At 39.0% G+C, this 24,388-nt stretch overlaps 2 protein-coding genes across 4 annotated transcripts in view; one reads left to right on the top strand and one right to left on the bottom strand.

Moving 5' to 3' along the window:
- The window catches only part of LOC103473218 (metal transporter CNNM4), a 28,995-nt gene extending 11,278 nt beyond the window's left edge, over window positions 1-17,717 (top strand). Inside the window, exons 5-8 of one of the 2 annotated variants that reach the window (XM_008423263.2) lie at window positions 913-1,009; window positions 4,348-4,437; window positions 7,487-7,662; window positions 8,947-17,717. In XM_008423263.2, coding sequence (XP_008421485.1) covers window positions 913-1,009; window positions 4,348-4,437; window positions 7,487-7,662; window positions 8,947-9,483 — 900 coding nt within the window. In that variant the 3' untranslated portion in view covers window positions 9,484-17,717. The remainder of the gene's footprint in view (window positions 1-912; window positions 1,010-4,347; window positions 4,438-7,486; window positions 7,663-8,946) is intronic. The other variant, XM_008423264.2, reaches the window with a different exon arrangement.
- Window positions 17,718-18,814: 1,097 nt separating this feature from the next.
- LOC103473216 (sialidase-4-like) lies at window positions 18,815-23,971 on the bottom strand. 2 transcript variants are annotated; one of them, XM_008423261.2, is made up of 3 exons: window positions 21,892-23,971; window positions 20,938-21,172; window positions 18,815-20,768 (listed from the first exon to the last, which is right to left on the bottom strand). In XM_008423261.2, the coding sequence occupies exons 2-3, from the start codon at window positions 21,160-21,162 to the stop codon at window positions 19,824-19,826; spliced, it is 1,170 nt and encodes a 389-aa protein (XP_008421483.1). In that variant the 5' UTR covers window positions 21,163-21,172; window positions 21,892-23,971; the 3' UTR covers window positions 18,815-19,823. The 2 variants fall into 2 exon arrangements, with proteins under 2 accessions (XP_008421483.1, XP_017163202.1); XM_017307713.1 differs by having other exon boundaries at window positions 20,938-23,971.
- Window positions 23,972-24,388: the final 417 nt, after the last annotated feature.

Below are 24,388 nucleotides of genomic sequence, written 5' to 3'. Positions count from 1 at the left end.
TTTAAATGTCTGTAAATCCTTAAAAAGTCTGAAATTCATGTGTCTGAAATTAAGGCCTTTAAAATGTATTAAATTCATAGAAAATAACGTAAGCTGGCCTTACATACGTTAATCACAACTCTTAGATGTTGTCGTGCCAGAACTATTTATTCTTGTACATTCTGTTGAGTTTTTTTTCACAGCACTTTTCTGTCAGGCAACAGTTTGAGTCGTGTGCAGACGTCTTCATCATGTTCTGTAACTCGACGCAGTCGAGACTGTCACTAAATAGCTGCTAATATACCCTTACTAGCTAGCTAACTAGATTTTGCCATGTATCTATCTTGGGTAAGTGCAAATTTGTCACTAGTTGTCTGGACGACATTTGGTTAAATTCTGTTCTGTATTTATCAAGTTTTCAGGCAAAAATATAGATCTCGGCCAAGATCGACGATTGGTCAAAAAAGTACAATCGGAGCGCTCCTGTTTATATTTCTTTTTAGGATTACTTTGGAGTATTCTTTTTTCTTCAGGATGAAGTAAGCGCAACAATTCATATTTGATTTTGCTGCATGTCTTCTCTAATCCACATTGGTTCAAAATTATACATACAGGCTCATTTTAAAAGCGGCTGCGTTCTAACAATAGAACCTGGCAAAGATTTTTATAGCACCAAAAGCCTTCAGCTTGGTCACAACAAACCGGGTCAGATAGTCACGTGAACAGGTTCAATGACAAGCCTGTTGCATAAACAGAGACAGACTGGGCAGTCACAGAACAGGACAAATGAGTATACCTAAGGCGTTTCCGTGACAACGACGAAGGTCTCATCCTGGTCTCATCAGGGATTGTGTTTAATTGTTTTAGAGAAAAATGTCTCACATAAATGAATTAAAAACATCATTAAATTAGATTTCTGTGTGTGTTCGTCAGGGACGGGTGGAGGTGGAAGCTGGAAACGAGAACATGAAGTTTGAAACTGGCCCATTCTCTTACTATGGAGTCATGGCTCTGAGCACGCCATCGCTTGGTGAGACGACACACACACACACACACACACGCTCCTTAAAAACATGCGCCAGGAGACACAAGCGTGACAATGATGCATTTCTCAGGATGCCTGTGAGACCTAACGGTCAGAAAAATATTTTTTAGGCGCGTGTTGGAACTTGGTCACATTTTTACTGACTGTACAGTCACACAGAGAAGTACTTCATGTTTGAAACAAACCAAAATATACAAAGTATGATGTTTAGTGAACTTTCTATGGGCATTGTTTTGTTTAATATTTTCTTTTATTGGTGGAAAGAGGGCAGAGAGGAAGGAAGATTAAAAAATTAACACTTACTCCTGAAGCCTGGGGGTGAAAACTGCCTTTGAACCATTTGGTCTCACATTTCACACCAACTGACAGCAAGAGAGTGAAAACAAGGTGATAGGTGGGCTGTAAATGTCCTGCTGAGATTGAAAAGGCAGATCCCAGCATGTTGTTAGACTATATGGTAGTGTTAAACTTTTTTGCATTTTATCATGTTACAACGAAAAACTTTATTGTACTCTATTAAGATTTTATGTGATAAACACAAAAAACATGCATTTGTTTTCAGCTCCCTTTACTTTGATACCCCTAAATAAAATCTAGAGCCACCTATTGGCTTCAGATGTGATCTCGTTGCTGAACGCCTGAAACAACCGACCTGGCAAGGATAAAATGAACCAAAGCCACATGGGGTGGTGGCAAACTCATCAGCCTAACCAGACTATTCCCACAGTGAAACATGCTGGTGCCGGCGTCATGCTGTGCGGGTGCCAAAGTCACACCTTTTATTTTTATTTGTTAAAAGTTTTGAAAATTGTGATTTTCCTTCCACATTCAAATGTGGCCTGATTAGGAGGTTGAGAGGCAGGTTGGTTGGTTGACAAACAACCTACACTGACTGTTGTTTGGTCAAGCAACTAAAAAACTAAACATCCCATTAAAATACACAGACATTTGTGATTGTAACATGAACAAAATGTGGAAAAGTTTTGGCAGTACAAATCCTTTTGTTGCGATTCCTCATGAGGCCAAGTACACAGCCTTGCAGGAAGCCAAGACAAGTAGATCTTACTCACAGTTTGACACCAGGGGGAAAATATTTTCTGGGAGTTTGAAATTACATTTTTTTAACATAAAATATAAATCATAAACTGCATAACTGTCATAATATTTTAATAAAGCACTTGAAAAACTTATGGTGAATCTTTAGTATGCCATTAAATATAAGTATATATACAAAAAATGCACAAAAACAGAACAAATCTGCATGTTGTGAAAACAGGCAGTGTGTTTGCTCCATTTTAGAAAAGTCTCATGGGGAAAATACATGAAAGTCTATCTGAGTTCTCCTTCACTCGCTGATGCTCTTTGATAAAGTGCATCGTCATTGAGCTGACAGTAAAGCCATCTGTTTGTACAGAGTGGAAGGAAAGCCAATAGGCTTAGTCCTAATAGGGAAGCACTTAGTTTGTGTCCTTGTTCAAGTCGACAGGCGACCCAAACAAAACTGACCTCAGACTCAACAGATATTGACTGGTTTGTTTTCCTCTCAGACATCAAAAAGGACCTTTTAATGGACCGGGGCCGGTTATTGATGGGACGAAGAGGCAAACGGAGCATTGATGTCTCAGCATGAAGATCTATTTAGGTGTTTACCCTTAAAATCATTCAAAGTGACCAAGCTGGTCAGAGACACTTTTATTGTGTTTGTTACTGAGCGGTTTGGTTTTGGTTAGCTGAGAGAATTATGCGTCAGAGTTCAGATAGTTTCCAGTGGGGGTGGCGGGGCTACAGATTAGCTGACTGTTTCCCCTGAGATGGCCTGCCAGGCTCTTGAGAGGATTTGTCTTATTGGTGGTTAAGGGTCATCCAGCAATGTCGCACTGCGCCCAAATGAAAGGTGATGGGCAAAAAGAAACCGGGATGTCTGAGCTCACTTATGGTTTCTAGATTTATTTATTTTTTCATATGTGAAATTGGTGTTGTCGTTAAGACTCTGGCTGAACAGTGGGAAAAAATTTTTTAGAACGTGTTAGGGACGCACAAGTAAATCAATCCAGATTTCCTTAATTTTAGGTAATCAGCCGATAATTAGATGAGAAACCGATCTTATCAGCCTACGCAAAGTTCTGAAAATCAGCCACTGTCTTCTTTTGCTCTGCCATGACAGGTCTGACTAACACGCCCCGCCCACAAGGTCACTTATTAACATGCATGGTTAACAATAGTCACCTCACTGTTGCCAACTTGGCAACTTTCTTTTTGTATTTAGCCACTTTTCAGACAAAATTATTGCAATCGGCCAAAATCAGAATCGGCAGATGGTACTTTTTAAAGACCGGCCAGAAAAAGGCCATCGGTGCACCTCTAGGACGTGTCTTTGTCTCACTCTATTGTTTCAAATGATCAAACTAATTTAAAAGTTGAGGAAATACAAAATAGCAATTTTTGAAGCATTACTTCATCTATTAACTGAAAAAAATATTCACACCAAACTAGCCTTGTGTGAAAAACTAATCATGCACTAAGCCCAACGACGGTCATTATGCATTTACAATAACTGGTGGACAAATTTGGGCCCACCCTTTCTTGCAGAATTTTTTTAATCCAAAATGAAAATGTAATTTTTTTTTTGTTTGTTTTTTTAGCAAGAAGACCAAAGGACATCTAATCTACATCTGGACTTTGACTGACAAAAACGTATTTAGAACTGGACTCTCTCTCTCTCTCTCTCTCTCTGCGGAGTAGTAACTACACCTGGATCTGTTCACATATTCAGTCTCTGACTAAACACACACACACACACCGTAGAGGTCAGTGGATGTCACAACTGGTTTAAAGCTGAAGTTCAGCGTGTCATATTGCGGCACAAGTCTGCCCCCTTCTGGTTCACCGTTGCGTCTCTCTCTCTATCGCTCTCTGTTTTGTGAGCAATCTTTACTTTTGCCAAATGTCTGGAGATGCAATGACATGAAAAGTCATTGCCACTTTCTCCCGGTTAAACGTGAATAAAAACACAGACCAGATGGGGAACTGACGGACTGAAACTGTGATGTGCTGAGTGTCAGTTTCTTCTTCCTGTCGCTCTCTTTTCTCTCTGCTGTTTGTTCTTCTCATGAACATTATCCAGCTCTGTCAGCTGTTGTCTTAAAACAAATGTAAATATACGTCTGATTTTTATAAACGGGTTGGATCAACTCCTGTCTTTTCCAATAAAAAGAAAACAAGCAAATCAACCATATCAATTCTCTTTCTGTTCCTCTTTCCTCCCTTCATCCCTCTCTCTCTCTCTCTTTCTCTCTCTCTCTTTCCCCTTCTGTCTCTCTCAGCTGTCACCCCTCCTATCTCCCCATCAGTGGCGTCCCCCCCTCCACGACGCCTTTCTCTTAAGAGGTTTTCTGTGTTCTCTCGTTTCCCAGGTAAACATTTGCATGGGACGGAGGGGAAGGGAGGGGTCTGTGTTTATGAACACAATTTTTCTTCACGAGTCTCATTGATTGTTTTTAAGTCATCTTTAGAGTCCACATCCAGCCGGTTTCATGTCGACGCGTAATATAAGTACTTTTAACAAAGAATACTTTTTAATGTTTTCCTTCTTGAACCACTGAAAAGAAAAAAAAGTTTCTTGAAGAGCTACGGTTGTAAAGATGACCATTTAAAACTGTTTAAGAACTCCAAATTCATAAATCCCATCAAAAAGAGCGGACAGCCAACCAACATTGTTGATATTTAACAAAGAAAAACTTAAATTTCGCTTTCAGTCTTTTCCTGGTAATTTCAAATTTTTTTAAATATATTTAGAAAAAAACAAGGATTTAATTCAACTTCAGTAAGAAAAGTTCAGAGACTAGAGCAAAAATCCTACTAAAGTTAGAAAGCGTTTTTAAGTAAGTGTGTTTATTGTTTAGAATATTATCAGTTCTTTTCAGTTTTTCCTTTGTGAAGTAAAATTGTCGACCCTAGCCGTGTTTCTATCAGCATTTTTTTGAAGCATCGCATTAGAAAAGCTTGACAGGAATGGCAAAAGTTGTAAAAACTCCCTTAATTTTGCAAAAAAGTTTTCACGTTCACGTGAAGTGTTTTTTTGTTTTTGTTTTGTTTTTCCAACAAAAAACAGAGTTAATTTGCAAAAAGGGGAGAGGGAAACTCATTTTCTGGATAAGTTTTGGCTTAGCGACCGCTCCCACCCACTAGTGGGTCTGTGCCTTACCAGAAGCACAAAACTCTGAGCAATTTCTAAATCCAAGTCCTTGGAGATGAGGAACTCTGTCCATGTGACATGTGTGCTCCATGCTACCCTGCAGCCTGTTTGTTACAGCCCTTCTTTTTGCCAACATCTGACAAAACCTGGTTGATTTGCTGGGTTGTGCCTATTTGATAGCATGAGATCATCTCTTGTCCAGTTTTTAATAGGACATGCATTGGTTATTATCTAAATGAAAACACAAAAAATTATTCTTTGAAACAAAAAAATGCTTGCAGATTTCCACACAACAAAGGTCCCTGTGTGATTGGCAGCTGTCAGTGATCTATGATAATATTCAAATAATCATAGATCTCATCAGCAATGAGGACACGTAAATGTGTTCTGAATTGTCGCTACAGTGCAGCTCAGTTGTAATGAATTTGCTGGATGAGACTCTAGATGATGCACCTTCTACCTTCCTACCCTAACAAAACCAACACCTTGTTTAACCACTTGGTCCCAGTCAGATGTTCTCCATCACTCGTTCTGCACAGAAGGGTGTGGTGAATCTGACTGCAGAGCTCTGGTTAACTCAATAGTTCCACACTTTAACAGATGTGTTTATTTGCTCTCTATGCCTGAGAATTTATTGACAAGATATTCTTTTGAGAAACTCCATACCTCAATAAGGATATATATAAGTAAAAAGTAATATTTATGATACCAAAATGTTTGCTATTTTAAGGTAAAGTGTGAAGTAACCAAAGCTGCTGTGTTGTTTGTTTTGATTGGCCTGTTGGGCTACACATGGTGTGCTTGTAATCTTTGCCATCTGGTCTAGACCAATCAAAGCTAACCATTGAATAACCATAAAACCCCTAAACCAGGTCCAGAAGCAGAGTTCTGGTTGTGTTTTTCTCCAGAAAACCACCAGCTAAAGGGCTTAAAGTGAGGTTTTATCTTTGGCGTCTCACTTTGTATGCAGCACATTTTCAACTTTATCAAGACCTCAGGAGTAAACATTGCATACTACAACCATATTTCATAAATTTGATTGCTTTTGCTGGAAGACTTCCATTTTGACCTTCTGTTCAGTAACAAGATTCAAAACTGTCTCTGGTGCTTAATCAGATTTTTTATTTTTATTTTCTAACATTTGGCCAATTATTTGACAGTTTGGCTCATTCACAGACACCGTTCTTTACAAAAAGTACTCATGTCCCATGGACCTTTTTTATATTTTCTCATATTACAACCACAAGCTTCAATGTATTTATTGAGACTTATGCAAAGTAGTGAATAATCTGGAAGTAGAAAGAAAAGGATGGAAGGTTTTTATCAACTTTTACAAATAAAACTCTTGAAGGTTTCATGGCTGCATGTTTGTTGCAGAGCAGTAAAAAAGGTTTGCATGTAGCCCAAAATATTTCATTTGGGTTTTGCCTTCTTCCATGTTTGCAGTGGTCCCTAAGTGGATTGTTGCTAACTTTAAATAGGACTTGGGACCCCTAGACTGTTTGTTTTATTAATAATCTTCCTGCCTGGTGTGTCAGATTGTCTTTACAAATATATAAGGAAAGCGTTTTATGCATTTGCAACTCCTTTATGCACTGCTTTGTATCCAATAAAACTCCTATAAAATACATTGACATTAGTGGTTGTGAAAAGGTTCAAGGTGTGAATACTTTTGCTCTCCACTTATGCCGTAAAGTCAGAGCAGCTGTTTCCCACCGCTTCCCATCTGTTCGTTACGGGCTAAGCTAACGTTATTGTCAGCATACAGCAGCATATGTTTTTATTAAGGTGAACTATTCCTTTAAGCCCAGACGTTTCCCTGAACCTCCCCACATAATCTTCACACTCTCAAACTCTTATCATTGCATTTGCTGTTTGGCCACTGACCCCAGAACAGCCCCTCCATCACTTGGACCAGCCAATGAGAGAGGTCCGTCCACGCGGACAGATCATCCTGTTGTGGCCATGCAAACTTCACTGTGGGCACTTTCGCTCATCGCATGGCTTGTTTGTTGCATTCTCTGCAAAACAAACAGTCTCATCTCTGCATCAGTTGCTCATCGACAATGCTTTGGATGTTTTTTTTTGTGATGTGTTACTTTGTGTTCATCACTTCTCTCTGCATTCAGTATGCTGCACTTTTCCCTGTTTCTTTTGATTCATCCGTTCACGTTGTGTTTTTTCACCATGCAGTCTCCCGTCTTTGCTCCTTTATGTTTGTTTTCTTGCGGCGCCACCGCTGACCTCTCCTTTCTGTTTGTCCCCAGAGTTTCGTTCTCCGTCGCACGCGGGCCACCTGAACCGCTCGGCCTCTCTGAGCTGCACTGAGCGCGCTCACGAGGGTGGCTCCATCAGCGGAAGCAACACTCAGATCCCAGGAACCCCTTTCCAGTACATCCCAGACTTCAGCGTTCGAGCTCTGGCTGATCTTCAGTATGTCAAGGTAACGCAGAATCACTAACACACAATGCTGCCACATAAACAGAAAACAAAGAGTCTTCAGACGGATACAGCTATCTTTTAACGGTGTTTGCACACCTGATTGTCCGGTAGACTCATTAGTTACATTTTCAGTTGGTGTGGTTCACTTTCAGGTCGTACTGTATCAAACAAACAGAACTCTTTGAAAAACCTGTTCTGTCCTCTCGCTTGTGGTGGCGTTGTACCAAGAACCACTGAAGGAAACAAGAGGAAAACCACTGAAGGAAACAAGAGGAAAACCTCTGAAGAAGACATGAGCGCAACTTCCTTCAAAAGAAACAAATGGAGTGGCATCAAATTTTAGAGGTTTTTGGCAAAGACCTGCTAGCACTAGACTCACACATTTGTTTTGATTGTATTTACCCAGAATGCCCTGAATTATAGTTTCCTTCCTGTTTTTTGTGTGGTCTCTGGTCTGCTTGGCGTTCACACCAACCGAACTGAGACCTAGGTTTGTAGGCATATCAGATTTAACTTTTTTTTTGACGATTGCTTCATTCACATCTCCCCAAGCTTTCTAGGCAAACGTACCAGAATTGCATTAAAGTAGACTAAACAGGGCTGGTGAGAATTAATCCTAAGTCTCTATCCAGTCAATTCAAATATGAGACAAAGGTGAATCAGTATTATTTTTCCACTCTTGTTAAAGAGAAGGGCGGAGCGGAGGTCTCCCCAACATGTACACATCAAATGTACAGCTTAATATGATGCTACTTCTTTGTCATCTGAGACTTAAACTTCAATTCAAGATTATTACATGATTTAGTATATGTCAGTGATGCAAGTAGGGGTGCACTGATTGCAATTTTTTTGGCCAATCATCAATCTTCAATCTCTTCTGAAAATTTGCTATATGTTGTGAAAAAGTTAAGATGGCAGCAGTGGGTTGACTATTGTTAACATGCAGATGTGAATTAGTGGGCGGGTCTGTCAGTCAAGGTAATAGCGGCTGATTTTCAGACCTTTGCAGAGGTAGATAAGATTAGCCAATCACAGACCTCACAATATTAAGGAATTAGGGGCTGATTTATCGGTGCACGTCTTTATTCAAGTAGCAACACTAATTAATACTTCATCTTGTTAAATTGTGACATTTATTAGCACCTCAAATTATTATTTAAGTCACTGTATCGCCCTGTATTAAACCTGTAAGACATATACTCTCTCATATATGAGGTTAAATGTAGAGATGAACTGATAGTAAAGATGAAGTAAAAATTGTTTAGCGCTCCGTTATCCTCCTCAGGTCACCCGCGCTCACTACCAGAACGCTCTGCTGGCGTCCCACTTGGACAGCACGCCTCAGTCTCCGGAGGGCAACCACGTCCGCCTGGACATCTCCATCTCTCTGCCACCCCTGACGCCCCCGGAAACCAAAACGCCGCTGGCGCTGGCCACGCCTCCTGTGAAACACCCGTCGTCCAACACCCAGCCCGCCTCCCAGAGTGCTCGCGCCACCTTCACCATAGGCTCTGCCGGCCGCAGGCCCAGCCAGGTGTTACCCCATGCCACGCCCCCTCCCAGTAACCACACCCCCCTCTCACAAACCCCTCCCTCTTGTCTGAGCACTGTGCCATGTGCTCTGAATCCTGCAGCGAGCTCGTCGCTTTCCTCCAAACCGCAGCACCTGCCGCCCTCTGACAGCCCGGACAATGGGCCCGGAGAGACCACCACTCTGCTCAGTGAGCAGCCGAACTGCGTGGGCCCCCGCCGGCCCAGTTACACCCAGCCCTCCCAACATATTCACACCATCAGTCACGCACACACTGAAAGCACCATTTAACTCCGGTCCTCTTAGAAAGCCGTCGGTTCAACCTCCTTGCACTACTTCCTTCTCCTGTTGGCCGTTTCGGTCCTAAGCAACATTGTTTCTGTGGGAACCAACAAAGGATCAGCACATCTCTACTCTCTGCCATCTCCTCCTGCATGTTCCTATCCCAACACTGAACCCATAGCAGAGTGGGAACCAGAGGATGGACCAGTCCAACCAAAAGGAATAATCTACCTTTGCATTTCGTTTTATCTGCACAGGTGACGGTATGTCTGCCTCTGCCTGAGTACAATGAAGGTAACTGGAAGAGAGAGTTTACACCGCCCCCCTGTGTTGGCATGTTAGGTTGCATTTCTTACATACAGTTATAAATCTTGCATCCAGTTGTTTAGTTTGAGCCCCGTAGCTTTCTACAAGTAAACACAAAAACCCAGCACCATCAACTAGAGTTTTAAGGTGATAGAGATGCTTTTAACAAACAGCTTATGAATCAAAAACTGCAGGATTGCCTCCTGTGTGGGTTTGTTTTTATCCACTAGAGGGCAGAATATGACTTTATAAAATGAGATCCAAAATGCCACAACTGTTGTAAAGTAGATATTTATATATAATTTAAATTATTTCAATAATGTTTTAATAATTTATTAAATAAATCATTAAATGTGAAATAACTGATTAAAAATGTATTTGAAGGAGCAGCATTATAATTTTATAGCATAATCAGGTAACTATAATGTAACTCCCATCAGTTTTAAAAATGCTCTATATATCAAATAGGATTTAAAAGAAATTTGACTTTGTCTGTTTCTTTAAAAACTCCTGCTTTTTCCGAAACTCCACTTTCAGGAAGTCATCACAACGTGGCTCCTCTACTAACCCTTTAACTGGAAGAAGTGTAGTTAATTGTTTCCTCGTCCCTGGTGTTGCAGCACATAATTAATTTATCATTTTTTATTATTTCAGGAGGAAGAGCTAACCTTGCTATAAATGAGCCTATTGTTGTTTGGCTGCGCTGGTGTAAAGGTTAGCCAGTCAGATGTTAGGAAGTAAACACTAAATATTTATGTTATTTTAACACTTAATAAATGAAAGTTTTATTTAATTATTTCTACATGATTGCACTTTCCTGGCCAACTTTAATCTTTGAAAAACCAGACCTACCAATTCCGATTTTGGGCGATACCATTTTTTTTTGTTTTTTTGTTTTGGCCTGAAAAGTCGTTAAGTATATTTAAATATTGGCTGATCGTCGATCTCCCAGAATTAAGGGAATCGGTGCATTTCTAATTTCAACATTTAATTCCATTTTTAGATAAATTATTCACACATTAATGTAGCTATAGATTACTGTTTACGTTAAATGGTCACATATGGAAATGTTTTAGAACAAATAATCTATTTGATTTAAAATATTTAGATTTTTGGCTAATGAGATTCAACAGGGTTTAAAATAATCACAGTTACCCCCACTGTACTTTGGTTGCACACATATATATCTATATTTAATACCCACTGCAGATAAAACTTTTGTTCTTTTTTTTTTGCCTTTTTTGTAATCATTGCAGACTGACCTTTAACCTATCCACTGGGAGAATACATGACTGCCGTGTCCCTGCCGGAGACGTTTCCAGTTAGTTGCATCTATTTATATCATTGAATTTTTTTTTTCCTCTTTGGTCCAAAGATTGAAGCTTCCAAAGTTAAAGGCGTTAACGATGGCAGTTTCATTTACAATATGCATGATTTCAGGTTGGTCTCTTGTCAGCAACTCTGTTTATCTCAATTTTCTGGTTTGAATCTGGTCTTAAGTCATGAAGGAGTAACAAAAACCAATGCCTGTGTCAATTCAGCTACCAGCAAAGTGACCAGATTCACTGTAGCTGACAGCTCCTGCAGCAGGAAGTGAGATCTGAAGCAGCACAACACCCAGGCTGCATGTTTTAACCCAGAGAAAGTCAAACAGACGCCTGATGAGCATGCACACTGTTGGTTTTATTACTTCTGTTTAAGTATTTAGACATAATAAGACATTCAGTGTGAAGCTTTTAGCTTGAAAATCACTATTCAAAATAGAGTTGTGTACACATATTCTAACATATTTAAAAAATAATAATTTTACATACAATAATGCAACTTTGAAATCTATATTCAACAGTCAAGATTATTATTAAATTCAGTCTTAGTAGAAGTATATGTACAATGCCGGCCACATTCATTTTGCTGCCCCTGGTAAAAATGTAGTAAAAAAGAAACATTATTCTCGGAAAAAAAATGTCAAAAAGTAAACATTTGGAAAAATGACTGTTATTTTCCAGCAAAGTTCTAAGTGGGACCTTTCTGGGAATTCCAACTTCTTCAAAGATACAAAAAAAAATAAATATTTAGTTTGTAACAAAATATTTGGCTTGCTAATTAAATATTTAGTTTAGTGTGAAACTGTCACATTCCTAGATAAATGAATAACATTATGAAAATATGACTTGAAAAATTAACTCTTTTTTTATTTTATTTAACAGACTCCCTACTTTATTTACTGTTAATTTTTGACTGTGTAACTTTCCAAATGGCACCCCATCATACACTGCTGCCATAAATAATCATGTTATTTGAATGATTTTTATTTATCTTCAACCTGCTGTAAATGTGGCCTGTACTGTACCTACCTGGAAATGTGAAAAATCTTTAGAAGTCTGCCCAGTACTTTTAGACTTCTTTATTCAAACAGGAAGTCATGAAAACCAGTGCCTGCCTGGAATCTGCAGAGTGCAATAAAAAGTAAAAGTAGATTATGTTAAAGGGGTTGAAACCTGCAGGAACAGTGGTGTGGTGTCGCATCAGCAGACATGATGTTCTCAATGATTTCCTTTCAGAGAGTTGTATGCAAGTATTTGTGTGATGTTATGTTTCTTCATGCATTTAAATTTATTTTTCTTTTTTTACATATATTGGAAAGTGGGTTTATTGTTTGCTTTCTAACCAAGGGACAGCTTATTTTACGTCTTCCACTGGAAATCCCTCACTGTGAATGGTTTGGTGGAGCTTTGGTTCCCTCTCAGAGAGGCGGCCGAACCTGAACCAGCCTGTTGCATCTTGTCGTGTTTTAAATGATTTGCTGGAACAGTCGTGGTTACAAATTACACTTGGCTTCTGTTTTTATTTATTTGTGGCTGTTTAACGATCAACAGCTCACCTGAATACCAAATAAGGGAGGAACTGGCCGTGCTCCCAGTTTTCTGTATGTCCATAGCACAGCTGGCTGCTCTGCAGAAACTAAGTGATTCAAACCTGACCAAACTTTTGCCAGAATAAGCTAAACTTGTTTGGTGTCCAACAGAAAGTTCCTTACCAAATAAACAGGTTTTTATTTGTAACGGCGTGGCATTTTGGGACGTTTCCCCTTCCTTAGTGAGAGTTAATGTGAAGGGTTTTACTGACGTAAAGCTGTTGCAGTAGTTTGTCTAAAGATGGGAGTTTTTTCTGTTGCAGCTTACAGTTATTCCTTAGAATAACTGATGTTTTGTCGTTCATTTTTATGCATTTGTGAAATCAAATAATTTATTCCCTGGTTGTTTGTGGGGATTGTTTTGTGGTTCACATTGTGAAAATATCTTTAATTTGATCTTCTGGTGTGTTCCCTTTCTACTCAGTAGTTGTCATTTCTGAGTTTTAAGCAGTAAAAACAAAATAATTGGAGCACCTGAAATCAGAGCTTTTTCTTAAGTCAACGTATAAATTCAGCATGGCTGCCATTCTTAGAAAACAATTTTTAAAAAGTGCAATGAAGTTGTTTATTTGCACGTCTCAGGGTCTGCGCAATCCTTAACGCTGTAATACACATGTAGCACCAGCAGGTGGCAATAACATTAACAACTTAAAAATACATAAGATCATTGACGTCCACACTCTGGTTTGTCAGGTGGCAGTAAATGCACCTTAAATTACCAACCGCCAATAAAAAAAACTAAACAATAGGAAGAAGAAGAAGCACCCTCGCTCTCATGACGTAAGTAAACAAGATAAAAACAGATAAAGATAAAAACAATGCCTGGGTGCTTTTTGACGGATTAAACATTTCTTATTGGAGCCACAAGCTAGTAGTGCTTTGCACTAAAAGTAGGATTTTTGCATTACACTTAAGTTTTCCAGTTGCAAGTTGGAAAATTAGGGAGATTTGCCAACTGTTGGTTTGCTAAGCGATCTACGGTTAGCAATACAACCAGAAAATTTTTCCAACACCTTCACTGGCATACATTAAACTGTACCATCTGTACAACTGACTAAATGAGATTTAGACTGACCTAAGTGCTAATAAATAGGTTTTAGTGACTGCTTTCATTATGTTTTATACAATTGGCAGCCATATTGGATTCTAAGACTGAGTTTGATTTTCCGAGTCAGAATTCTGTTGCAGTGTATTTTTCTGGCTTGCAACTCAGAAACTCTGACTTCCGAGTACAAATTGAATGCACCACAAATCTCCTAAACTTCAATGTAAGTCTAGCAGTTTTGGCTCCATCCAGGATCTTATCAAACGACAATCTGCTCGCTTCTTGGCAGAACGAGGTCCAGATCAGGAATTCTGAATTAGTTTGAATAAATGTGAACAGTCAAATGAAACCCAGCAAATAACTGGCAACAGGTAAAATCAGTACTTGAAAAGGCATTAACAGAACAGATAGAGTTGGAGCTTTACAGAAAAATGCATTGTTTAATGCTTGAAAGAGGTTTGATATGTGAACATATGTGTTTTAAAAGAATCTAAAGGTGCAGAGGTCAGTGGGGGAGTTGGGATGGAAACGCTACTAAGCCAATTGTAATGTGAACGCACTGTTAACCTTGTTTCCACACAACTTTTAGGATTCTGATTGATCTCATATGCTGTTAAAATGTCAACCTTCTGTTGGCCTTGGTCTCCAAATCACTTTGACTACACTATATGTTTATGAAGCAAGTTTTTCATTTTCCTTTTTTTTAACCACAAGATTGGCTTTCATCTGCCTAACTACTAAGTTCCCAAATTTTATAAATTAGCTTTTATAATAATTCTTCACAAACTGCAACAAGTGGGTAAGAATTTCTGTCTTGCACATTTGGGTCAGTTCCGGAAAAATGAAACATCTGTGTGGAAACAAGCTGGACCGCTGGCTGGACCCAGACATGCCCCCACCTCACAGCAAACAGCAAGATGTCGACTTGAGCATCAGGTCATGCTAAACTAGCATAGTGGCTACCTGGAGTTCAAAAGACAACCATCCCGTTAGAAGCTCCGCCCCCTGGCCTCAGAGAACCTTCCAGAACAGGGTTTTACCTCATGCTCTTCACACAGTGGGAAGTACATTTTAACATGTCTGTAAATGATGCTGACTGCTTGTTTTGGAGAATTTAGCTGTGTTCAGATGGACTGAAACAAATGAAGCCACTCAGTCCTCACTGCGTGCGGGTCTGAGTGTGTTTCTGAACCTACTGGTGTGTATTCAATAGGCTCGGGTCATTTTACTAGTTTGTACTTTTGAAGTTTTGGTTGTTTTGTACACTACCTGTTTAGCTAAGAAAAGGAGCCGTTAGCCACAGGTTGCATGGTACCAAACACAAATAGTCGATACCTGCCTCGGGGACTCGCTATGACAACTGTTCATGTAAAGATTTTGTCTTTGGTCTATTTTTGTTGTACTTGAAGAAAAATGAGTTTTGAGACTTCAATGCACCCAGACAGGAACTAACTTAGAGCTACTTTAGCTTGAAGAAGGGTCAAAATCGATAATACTTCATAGAAATTAAATGGTCCAAGAAGAGATTAGATTCATGACCAATGGCAATAGGATGGAGTGTGAAGCCTTAAGGGAAAAAAATACAATTAAATAAAAGTCTACAAGAAATGTAAGCATTTTTGATGATTTATCTCCAGGATTCATCAAAAGTTCTAAACTAACAAAATGAAACAAGCTTGATATGCAATGATTAAATGGATACAAAGTGGTTAGTTTATGGCAGGGGTGTACAAAGTGTGGCCCAGGGGCCAGTTGTCATCTACTTACTTTTGTTTCACATGTGTAAAGCTGTTAATTGACTGCAAAGGTAAACTATTTTGTCGATGACGGGTTTATTTGAGAAGAGTTTTTAAAAAAAATTATTTGATAACATACAGTTTATAAGCTAGCACTGATGTAGAAACTGTACAGTTTAGAGTTTTGTTGCATACATTTAAAAATGGTTACTATTTCAAAGCATTTTTATGTGAAAGAGATTCCAGACGCTGGGTTAGCAGCTAGGCAAATTGGTATCCTGTTCCAGGACCTAATAGGCTCTAGGTTTACTGTGGCTGTCATCATAAAGCAAAAAGCTGTTTATTTTCTTCATATAATGTTCTGGCTTCTTAAAAAAAAAGTTCTCCAAAGATCCTGCTGAGGTTGGCAGGTTTTACTGGTCGGACCTGGAAGTGCTTCCTCGTCCAACACAGATTCACACGCAGATTAGGAAAAAAAACATCAGAATTTTTTTTTAACATTTTGAATACTGTTTAGGTAATGCAGAGTAGTTTTACCTGCAGACAACGGCCTTCAAGATGGAAGAAGTTGCTTCCACAGAATCTTCTTCATTATAGCAAGTACTCTGTCTAGTCCGTTTAACCTTTAAAAACATTATGTGCTCCAGTTGAAGCACAGACCAAGATTGTCTAATTAGTGTAAAGAAATTGAGTCAACATTAAGCAGTATTTAAAGATGGCGCCAGAAGACGCTTCCCAGCACTAAAGCATCATGAAGCTAGCCAGCTCTGACACCTGTCATTTGACTGGCACACATCACAAGTAATACAGAACTAATACCCCATCTTACCATGGGGTGTACATCACACACCTGGCATGAAAGGAAACACTAACTGCGTTTCCATTAACTGTATAATTTATCAATTTCGAGGGGAAAAAATCACACTTTTCAATAAATAGTTTTGGTGCCAGGATGAGGTGGGTTATGGAACCATCAAAATCAGTTTATCTCACAAAACTGCAACGGAAACACTTTTTTCACGTTACAAGAGTCACATGATCAACCACCGGATGTTGCCACTGGCATAAACCACCAAGAAAACAACAGGAAGAAGGTGGAGGATGATTGCATAACATGTTTCTTAATGACTTATTTCATGAACAAACTTGTCCATGTGTTATTTGAATTACGTTTATTTAAAGGAATCACCGCATTTGCAAAAGTTTCAACGTTTGCAGAATATTGACAAAGTGTTTAATAGAAACAGAGTTATTAATACCGCATATTAAATAGGTCTAATCCTCAACTGAACAGTCCCTTCCTACACTAATTTAATCTTTAGCCACCCAGTAAACCCATAGCCAGGCATAATTGGGGCTCATTTTCGCCTAGCTGTCTCCTAAATTATGGATCCAGCTCTGGGAAAGTTCTCGTAAAAACCGCATGAGCGTTCGATGTCGTGCTAAAATCACAGTGCCATCTAGTGGCCTGTCATGACAGCTACAGCTGACTCGATGTGTCAGCTGTAGACAGCTGACACATCCCAACAATGTTGGGAAAATCAAAATGTTGATTTTCCCAACATTGGGATGATTGGGAAAATCATCCCAATGTTGATTTTCCCAATCAACATTGGGAAAAAGTCCCAATGTTGATTGGGACTTTTTCCCAATCAACATCCGAAAATACTGACAGTTTCCAGGCAACTGTGTCATGTAAACGTAGCCTGAATTAAAAAAACAAACAAAAAAACCCACTTTCCATTGTTATTCTCCAGCATCCTCCAGACCAGAAGTGTGAAACCTCCACAATAAATGCAACAAAATTAGCCTTACCTTGTGTTTTAGGTACACCTCCCTGTTGGTTGGTAGCTCTCATGTAGCTGTAGTTAGAACTGATTTCTGGTGAAAGTCACTGGTTGGCTGCAGGAGAACCAGTTTGTGTGCTGGGAAATGTGAAAACCTCCTTAGTAAAGATGTATTTATTATAAACATGATATTTATTTTTTTTGTGATTATGGATCTGTGAAACGGGCTTCCAGCTGTAACCACAGCTTTTATTGGGTTACTTTACCCAGAAACACTGTGTTCAGTTCCCTCAGTTATGTTTGCGTTATATTAATGTAAATACTATGTATATGAAAAGATGCTGAGAAACATGTAGAAAAAAATGGATCTATTTATTCTGAAATGAAGTTTTATTTCCAATGTTGGAAGACATTACATAGCAATAAACATTGCACAGAATTGACCTCAACAATGAGTTGCGCTGATTGTCTTTTTTTTTTTCTTTACAGTTGTACAAAAACTTACTTCCTCTCCCTATAATCCTTCCTTTTTGGTTGTTTTTTTCTTCCCACACCTCTTCATCAGCCTGTCACCTTGTCCTGACCTTGACCTTCTCCTGCCAAGCAGAAGGATTGAAATTCTTCCCTCCCTCGCTCCCGCTCTAATCTGAGCCGTTTTTAGAGCCGAGTTTATCAGCAACCCCCTGTCGTGTTTTTTTTTTTTTTTTGTGGTCTTGCAGCAGTGTGATGATTAGACTTCTTGTGAAGGTTAAATATTTTCCAGCACAGAGGGAGTTTTTCCACATCACAGATGGAACCGTTTGAACTTTCAAAAAATGGATGCAATCCATACAAAGAGCAAAAGAGTTGTAGATGAAATGGAATATGAAGTGTTTGTCTCACCCAGCTCTGTTAAAAGGTCAAGTTTTTGTGGTGTAAAAAAATTAATTATGAATAATCTATTTTGTGTGATATTTATCCTCCTTCATTCAGCTGAAAAAACTAATCTAAAAATGGACATATTCTTGTTGTGGACCATTTTTGTAGCTCTGAACTGACTGATACCTTTATATAATGAGATCCTTTTTTTTTTTTACCCTTCATGACGTCTCTACAAAATATAGCTTCTGGCAAAAGTCAGAACGGTCCTACTTTATCGACAGTAATTCAGATTATCAGATATTAAATTGACATGTGAATTAAAAAAAAGACTAAAACTGGATTAAAGGATTCTTCCACAAAGTGTTTGAGTGTTCATACACTTTTGCAACCTGGTTGTTGCAACTTTTTCCAATTTAGATTTTTCCTGTTATTAACTTTCCATTGAGCTGCTGTTCAGAATAAAAGTCACATTATAGATGGAAAATATATATTTTTAGTTATTTAACGTGTCATTTTTTTTACATCACAAAACCTTGATGTTATATCAGGGATGGGTATACTATATATAGAGCTATTGAGGTGTAGTCTTTTATATTTTGTATGGGAGCAATGCAAATATGAAATAAATTGTGGACAGAGGACTCATAAAAATAAAACCTTATATTCTAGTCTATAATTCCTTTTTTTTTTTCAAGGTGCAGAAATATTTGACAAACTGAGATTGGGAGGAGCTTTATGTGAATAACTTAACTGAAAGTCTAAATGCTTTTTAAAGATTTGTAGGCACTAGTGTCCTTGATTCAAATTTACTAGAGAGAAAATGGGGGAAAACATGCAGCAAAGTTCCCGAGGTTGGGACTGGAACCTCAGACCAAAACACCACAAGCTGCCCTGAATTAAAGAATGATGGAAAAACTGGTTGAAGGAAAAATAACACTTTATTCATCAGTTAAATCTCAATTAAATGCTTGAATACATCATATTTGGATATTTATTTTCACATCAAAGTTTGATCAAAGGTAAAAGTTCAATAGATGACCAAAAATATACCTTAAAAACCCCAGGAAACCCAACTTCTTTCGAACATAATCAAAGGATGCAGTCCAGCCATTTATTTTCTTTTTTCGTTTTAGTCTGTTAGGATTATAGCATGTTAATCTGTCTGCACCAGCATCTAAAGTTAGAAATGATTCATTTTTGACTTTAGAATTTGCGTGTTAAACATGGACCCAAAGTGAAATGGGATCTTTCCAATAGACAAAAAATCAAGATAAATAGCTTCTCAGTTTTAAGAGATCACTAAAATCCCGGTGTTTGTTCCTGTCACTTCATCAACAAAACACTGATGGAGGAAACTCCTTATGCTGAGCATCTACCAAATATCAGGGTTAAAACATCATGAGTAAAACACTTGTGTTGTTTTATAATAAGTTATTTCACTAGTAATTGACACATTGATTTATCTGTCTTTGCCTATAGTTGACAAGCAGGTGGAAGTATAGAAAATGACAGATGAATATCAAACAAAAAAGATTCTCACCTCCATCAATTAATTGGCAAAGTGTCTAAAAATGCTAGTGTAATCAGTATTTCTTCTTGTCGTCAGCAAATTATTTAATGATTGTGTGACTACGCTTATGTTAATCCCATTAAAGAGTAAAAATTGATATTTGCAAACTGTGTTTGCAAGGATCAATGTTTTAGTTTTCAATACCTTTTTTTACTTGAATGTAGCTGAAGACATTGCATGCTATCTGTTCAATTTCAGACGCTTCTCCACACTCCATCAGACATGCAAACCAGCCATCTTCAAGATATGCCAGGTCAGAGTAACCACTGGGACCCTCGTTGAGGATCCAAGGGTTGCTCCACGCACTTGGATCCTGTGGAGATTTGTTCAGATACACCCCTAGGTCCACTCTTTTGGACTGACTGGTTGGATGGGAGTAAAGCAGCCACTGCGGCTCCAGATTTGCACCAGCCACTCCAGGTTGAGCTGGAAAGGAGACCACACTCCCCTGACATCCTCCGCCTGTTTCCACGAGCTTTTCAGCAAAAGGGAGGGTGAGGAAATCCTCTCCCCCGTTGTCGCTGACTGCCTCCACTCGGTAGCCTCCCTCATTGCGGGCATTGCAGTAAACGTACCTGCTGCCTTCGCCGTCTGAAACCTCGGCCATTTCGCATTCGACCGATTTGTCGTCGAGCGTGTTGCCCAGCTGCCACGTGCCGCCGTTGTCGTCGCTGTAAAAGCAGAACGCACGCGAGACGGCGAAAAAACATGACACGCAGAAGCACGTGGGGAAGCGAGAGACGTAAGCATAGGCTGGAACGATCAGTCTACCGCTTTCTGTTTGGAGGCCGTGACCCGGACCAACGGCAAACGTTGCCCACTGTTTGGTCTGAGGAAAATTTACTGTCAAATCAGTGACCGAGCTCCAGGTCTCACCGGCGTCTCTGGTCGTCATGTAGCAGAGATGGGCCTTGTTGACGCCCCAGAACCTCTGCCATGGTTCTGAAACGTTTCCTTCGACACAGATGAAAAACAGAAAGAGTGTGTTGGTTGTCTTTTCGTAGACTGGGCATGGATTCATGGGACGATATCCACCAAGATGGACCTTCTCCACCACGTTTCTGGACACTGACCACTGCAAAAGCACACAACTCTGAGTTAGAGTAATGCTGAAATGAATGGCATAGCAAGAAAACAGTTGGTTTAGACCAGTGTTTCTCAAATATTTTCAGGCAGAGGACCACTAAACCCATTTAACAAACCACAGGACCACAGGCTGAGAGAGACTGGTTTAGACAATTTACCTTAACACTTATTTCAAGAGTGGCTTCGTCTTTGACCAGCTCTCCTGTTTTCATGACCAGTACCTCCGCGCTGGCATCGTTTGAGGTTCGCCGCTTCTCTGCAAAGGCCAGCAGAAGCTTTTGGTCTTGGTCATAGTGCAGAGCAGGAATCCTGTACACCTCCTCCTTGTTGGAAAGGAAGACGGTACTCTGCTGTCCGGCAGTAAGCAAGGCTTTCTTTTCCATAGTTTCTCATCTGTGGGCAAAATAATCAATCAGTGTTTTGTCAGGGGCAGAGCTGTGAGGGAGGAGACTTTATTGCAACGAAGTGGGGGCCATGTCAGTGTGATAATAAGCGTCTTGATTACAAGTAAACAAGGGTGAAGTACCGTAGAGTTAGTTTTAACTGAGGTCATTTGGAATAAAGGTTCCTGTGGAAGGGGTCACATGTAGATAAGGAAGATTAGATAACAGTTTATTGTGTCATTAATAGATTAAGCATACCAACCCAAATAATAAAATGCTAAAAGAGACTAAACTAATCAATACAGTTTATGAATGTCACCTGTGCGTTTTGTTTTCACGGTTCCTGCAACAACTTAAAGTTCCTGTTGTTGGTTCATTGTCAGCATTGTGCATCAGACAAAACTTTTTGCTCATTCTGTCTTGCTAAATAATCCAAGTTCATTCAGACTGGACAGAGAGTGTGACTATGATTTTTGTTCCCTCACCAAGTCTTGCCATAGATCTTCAATCGGATTCAGGTCTGATCTTTGACTGGACCGTTCTAGCACCTGAATATAAGATATATATGATATATATGATCTGAACCATCCCGGTATATCTCTGGTTGTGTGGTATACATTTGTCGACAAATGTATATCACATTTGTCGAGGTATACATCTGACACTGGAACAATTATTGCAATATGAATTGTAAAAATAGTAAAAAAAAGAAAGAAAAGAAGAACTCACCAATTGCAGTGAATCACTGCCCAGAGGAAGCCTGAAGGATGTTATGAGGAATGTAGAAGGGTGGCCATTTATTATAGTCTGCTGTTTTATTGCTCCTTGTTTGTGTTATCATATTTTTCATTGGTCCATTTCTAATTATGATTAAAAAGCAGAGTTAATGATTGTCATTTGAACCCAAACCAATCAGTTAGGCGATGTCTTCGTCAAGCAGCCACACGGTCATGTTTGTTCGGTGTGAAACGCAAACCGTCCACTGGGTTTATCTCCAGGCTCCTGTGGAAATATTTGTTTGTACCCCACATCCAGGTGGGCTCTGCTCCCTCATTGGGTAACCTCTACACACTCACCTCCTCCCCACTGCTCTCTGCTACGCTACTGCTCACATTCTTAGGATAAACTAGTTTGTCTTTATTAACTTATTTTTAGTCTTCCATCACATACAGTGGATCCCTGGTCTTCAGGGGTTATAGACTCCAGCATTTATCTAAAATGTAAAAACACTTCTGTCTATTTTAATAGTTCCAACACCAAATTTACCTCAGTATGTGGTAAAACGCACAATGGGAAATATCTTAGCAGTATCACGGAAAGTACCAAGGGAAACAAAATGGCATCCCTGGATTGGCTACACCAATAGCATGTCAAGCAGCATCACACATGTGTTTGAGCTTCCCCAGTTGCATTTTCCTTTGAATATTTTAGATTTGATCTATGAAAAGAATTAGTACATCCCACCAGCCATAACCAGTCATGATCTGTAGAATTGGTAGTGTCTTGACAACATTAAGATGGTTACACAAATCTCAAAAAGTAACACTTTTTGAGATTCTGATCTACAGAAAATTGAAGAGCTAAGAAAAAATGTATTGAAATCTGTTGGTCTGAAATGGGTTCCAAAGGAATTTCTTCGGTTTTGTGACTCCAGTGAATCAGAGTGAAAACTATTATCCGCAAATGAAGAAAACCTGGAACAGTGGTGAGTCTTCCAAGAGTTGACCAGCCAACTAATATTACTAAAAAGCACATCAACAATTCATCCAGGAGGTCATGAAAGAACAAAGAACATTTGAAGCACTGCAGGGCTTGGTTAAGGTCGCCGTGTTTGGTTCAACAAGAATCTGGACAAAAATGGCCTCAATAGGAGAGTTTAAGGCACAAAGTCACTGCACAGCAAAGCAAATTGGTGTTAAATTTATGCCAAAAACAGAACATCATACCTACAGTCAAACATGGTAGTGGTAGCATGATGCACTGGGGCTGCTTTGCTGCTGCAGTACCCGAACAATGTGCTGTAAATTGATGTAACCATGAATTTTGCTCTCTGTTGGACCAGTGGACTTGAGCTCAAGGTAGCAGAGCCAACATGAAGGTTTTCAAATGGAAACAATATTGAAAACTGTTAAATCTGAATCTGATCGTTGATTGAACTTCTTTAGAAATGTAAACTATGGACGCTGACGTTGGAGTTGGCAACGTATGTGCTTCTGCTACATGGTTAGCATTGACATGCTACTTTAGGCCTGAATAGCTTCGCTGATAGGCTAAGTACTACTAGCACAACTTGAACACAATAGTCTTTTCCAGTGCCACATCAGATTATGTTTTGAAGTAAAATTCATTTACTGTTGTTAGTGAACGTCGCATGTGCGTCAGATTTACGGATGTACCAGAAACGCGTGAATATAAAGATTATGGTTGAAAAAAAGTGTTTCATTTTAACGTGTTAAATAATGACCTGGTTCTCCATCAAGATTTCAGACCATTTTAACTGCCACCAGTCAGACACCTGGTCAGTTTGGGTTTGAGGTAAAAAAACAACAACAAAATAAACCCCCGAAACCTGCTCTGTTAAAAGGTTAATAGAAACTATGAATATTGCTCAGCCTAACCTTGTTGTGAGCACCGGTCAGAAATGATTAGAACACTAATCATTTTTAACCATTGCTTAAAACACTTTACTTCTCGGTGTGTTGTGTCCTATTTCAGTAAAATATAAGGAAAGGTTGTTAACTTTTATTATTTTTATTTGCTGCTATATTTGATTCTGCTTTATTGTTTAAGGTCCGATTGATGCACATCCGCTGATCTGAAAACAGGTTTTGTTCTTTGGTTTCAAGGTATTTATTTATGCTGTGTAATAACTATAAAAAATAAAGGTAACTACTTCACGGATTTCGCTTATCACGGGTTATTTTCGGAACGCAACCAGAAAAACAAGGGTTTGTTGTAAATGTTTACTTTATTTTTTTTCTACAGCAGAAGTTTTGTTAAAAATGCTCAACAAGCTAAATTTCAAAATGTTGTAAAAGCTTTTTTTTTTTTTTTTTTTTAAATCTTTTTTTTTTAAATAAAAATTTGTGGGGGAAAAACACAGTCCACATGCATCCTCATTCCAAACACATTCACTTAAATTTTCACTTTATGGTACATGTTCACATGTTTTATTGACTGTATATCAAATATATTGTAAATTTAACTGAAGATATGACATAATACA

The sequence above is a fragment of the Poecilia reticulata genome, linkage group LG12 (assembly GCF_000633615.1).
Source record: "Poecilia reticulata strain Guanapo linkage group LG12, Guppy_female_1.0+MT, whole genome shotgun sequence".
Lineage (NCBI taxonomy): Eukaryota > Metazoa > Chordata > Actinopteri > Cyprinodontiformes > Poeciliidae > Poecilia > Poecilia reticulata.
Note: the sequence above shows the minus strand (reverse complement) of the source record. Positions and strands in the feature narration are given on the sequence as shown.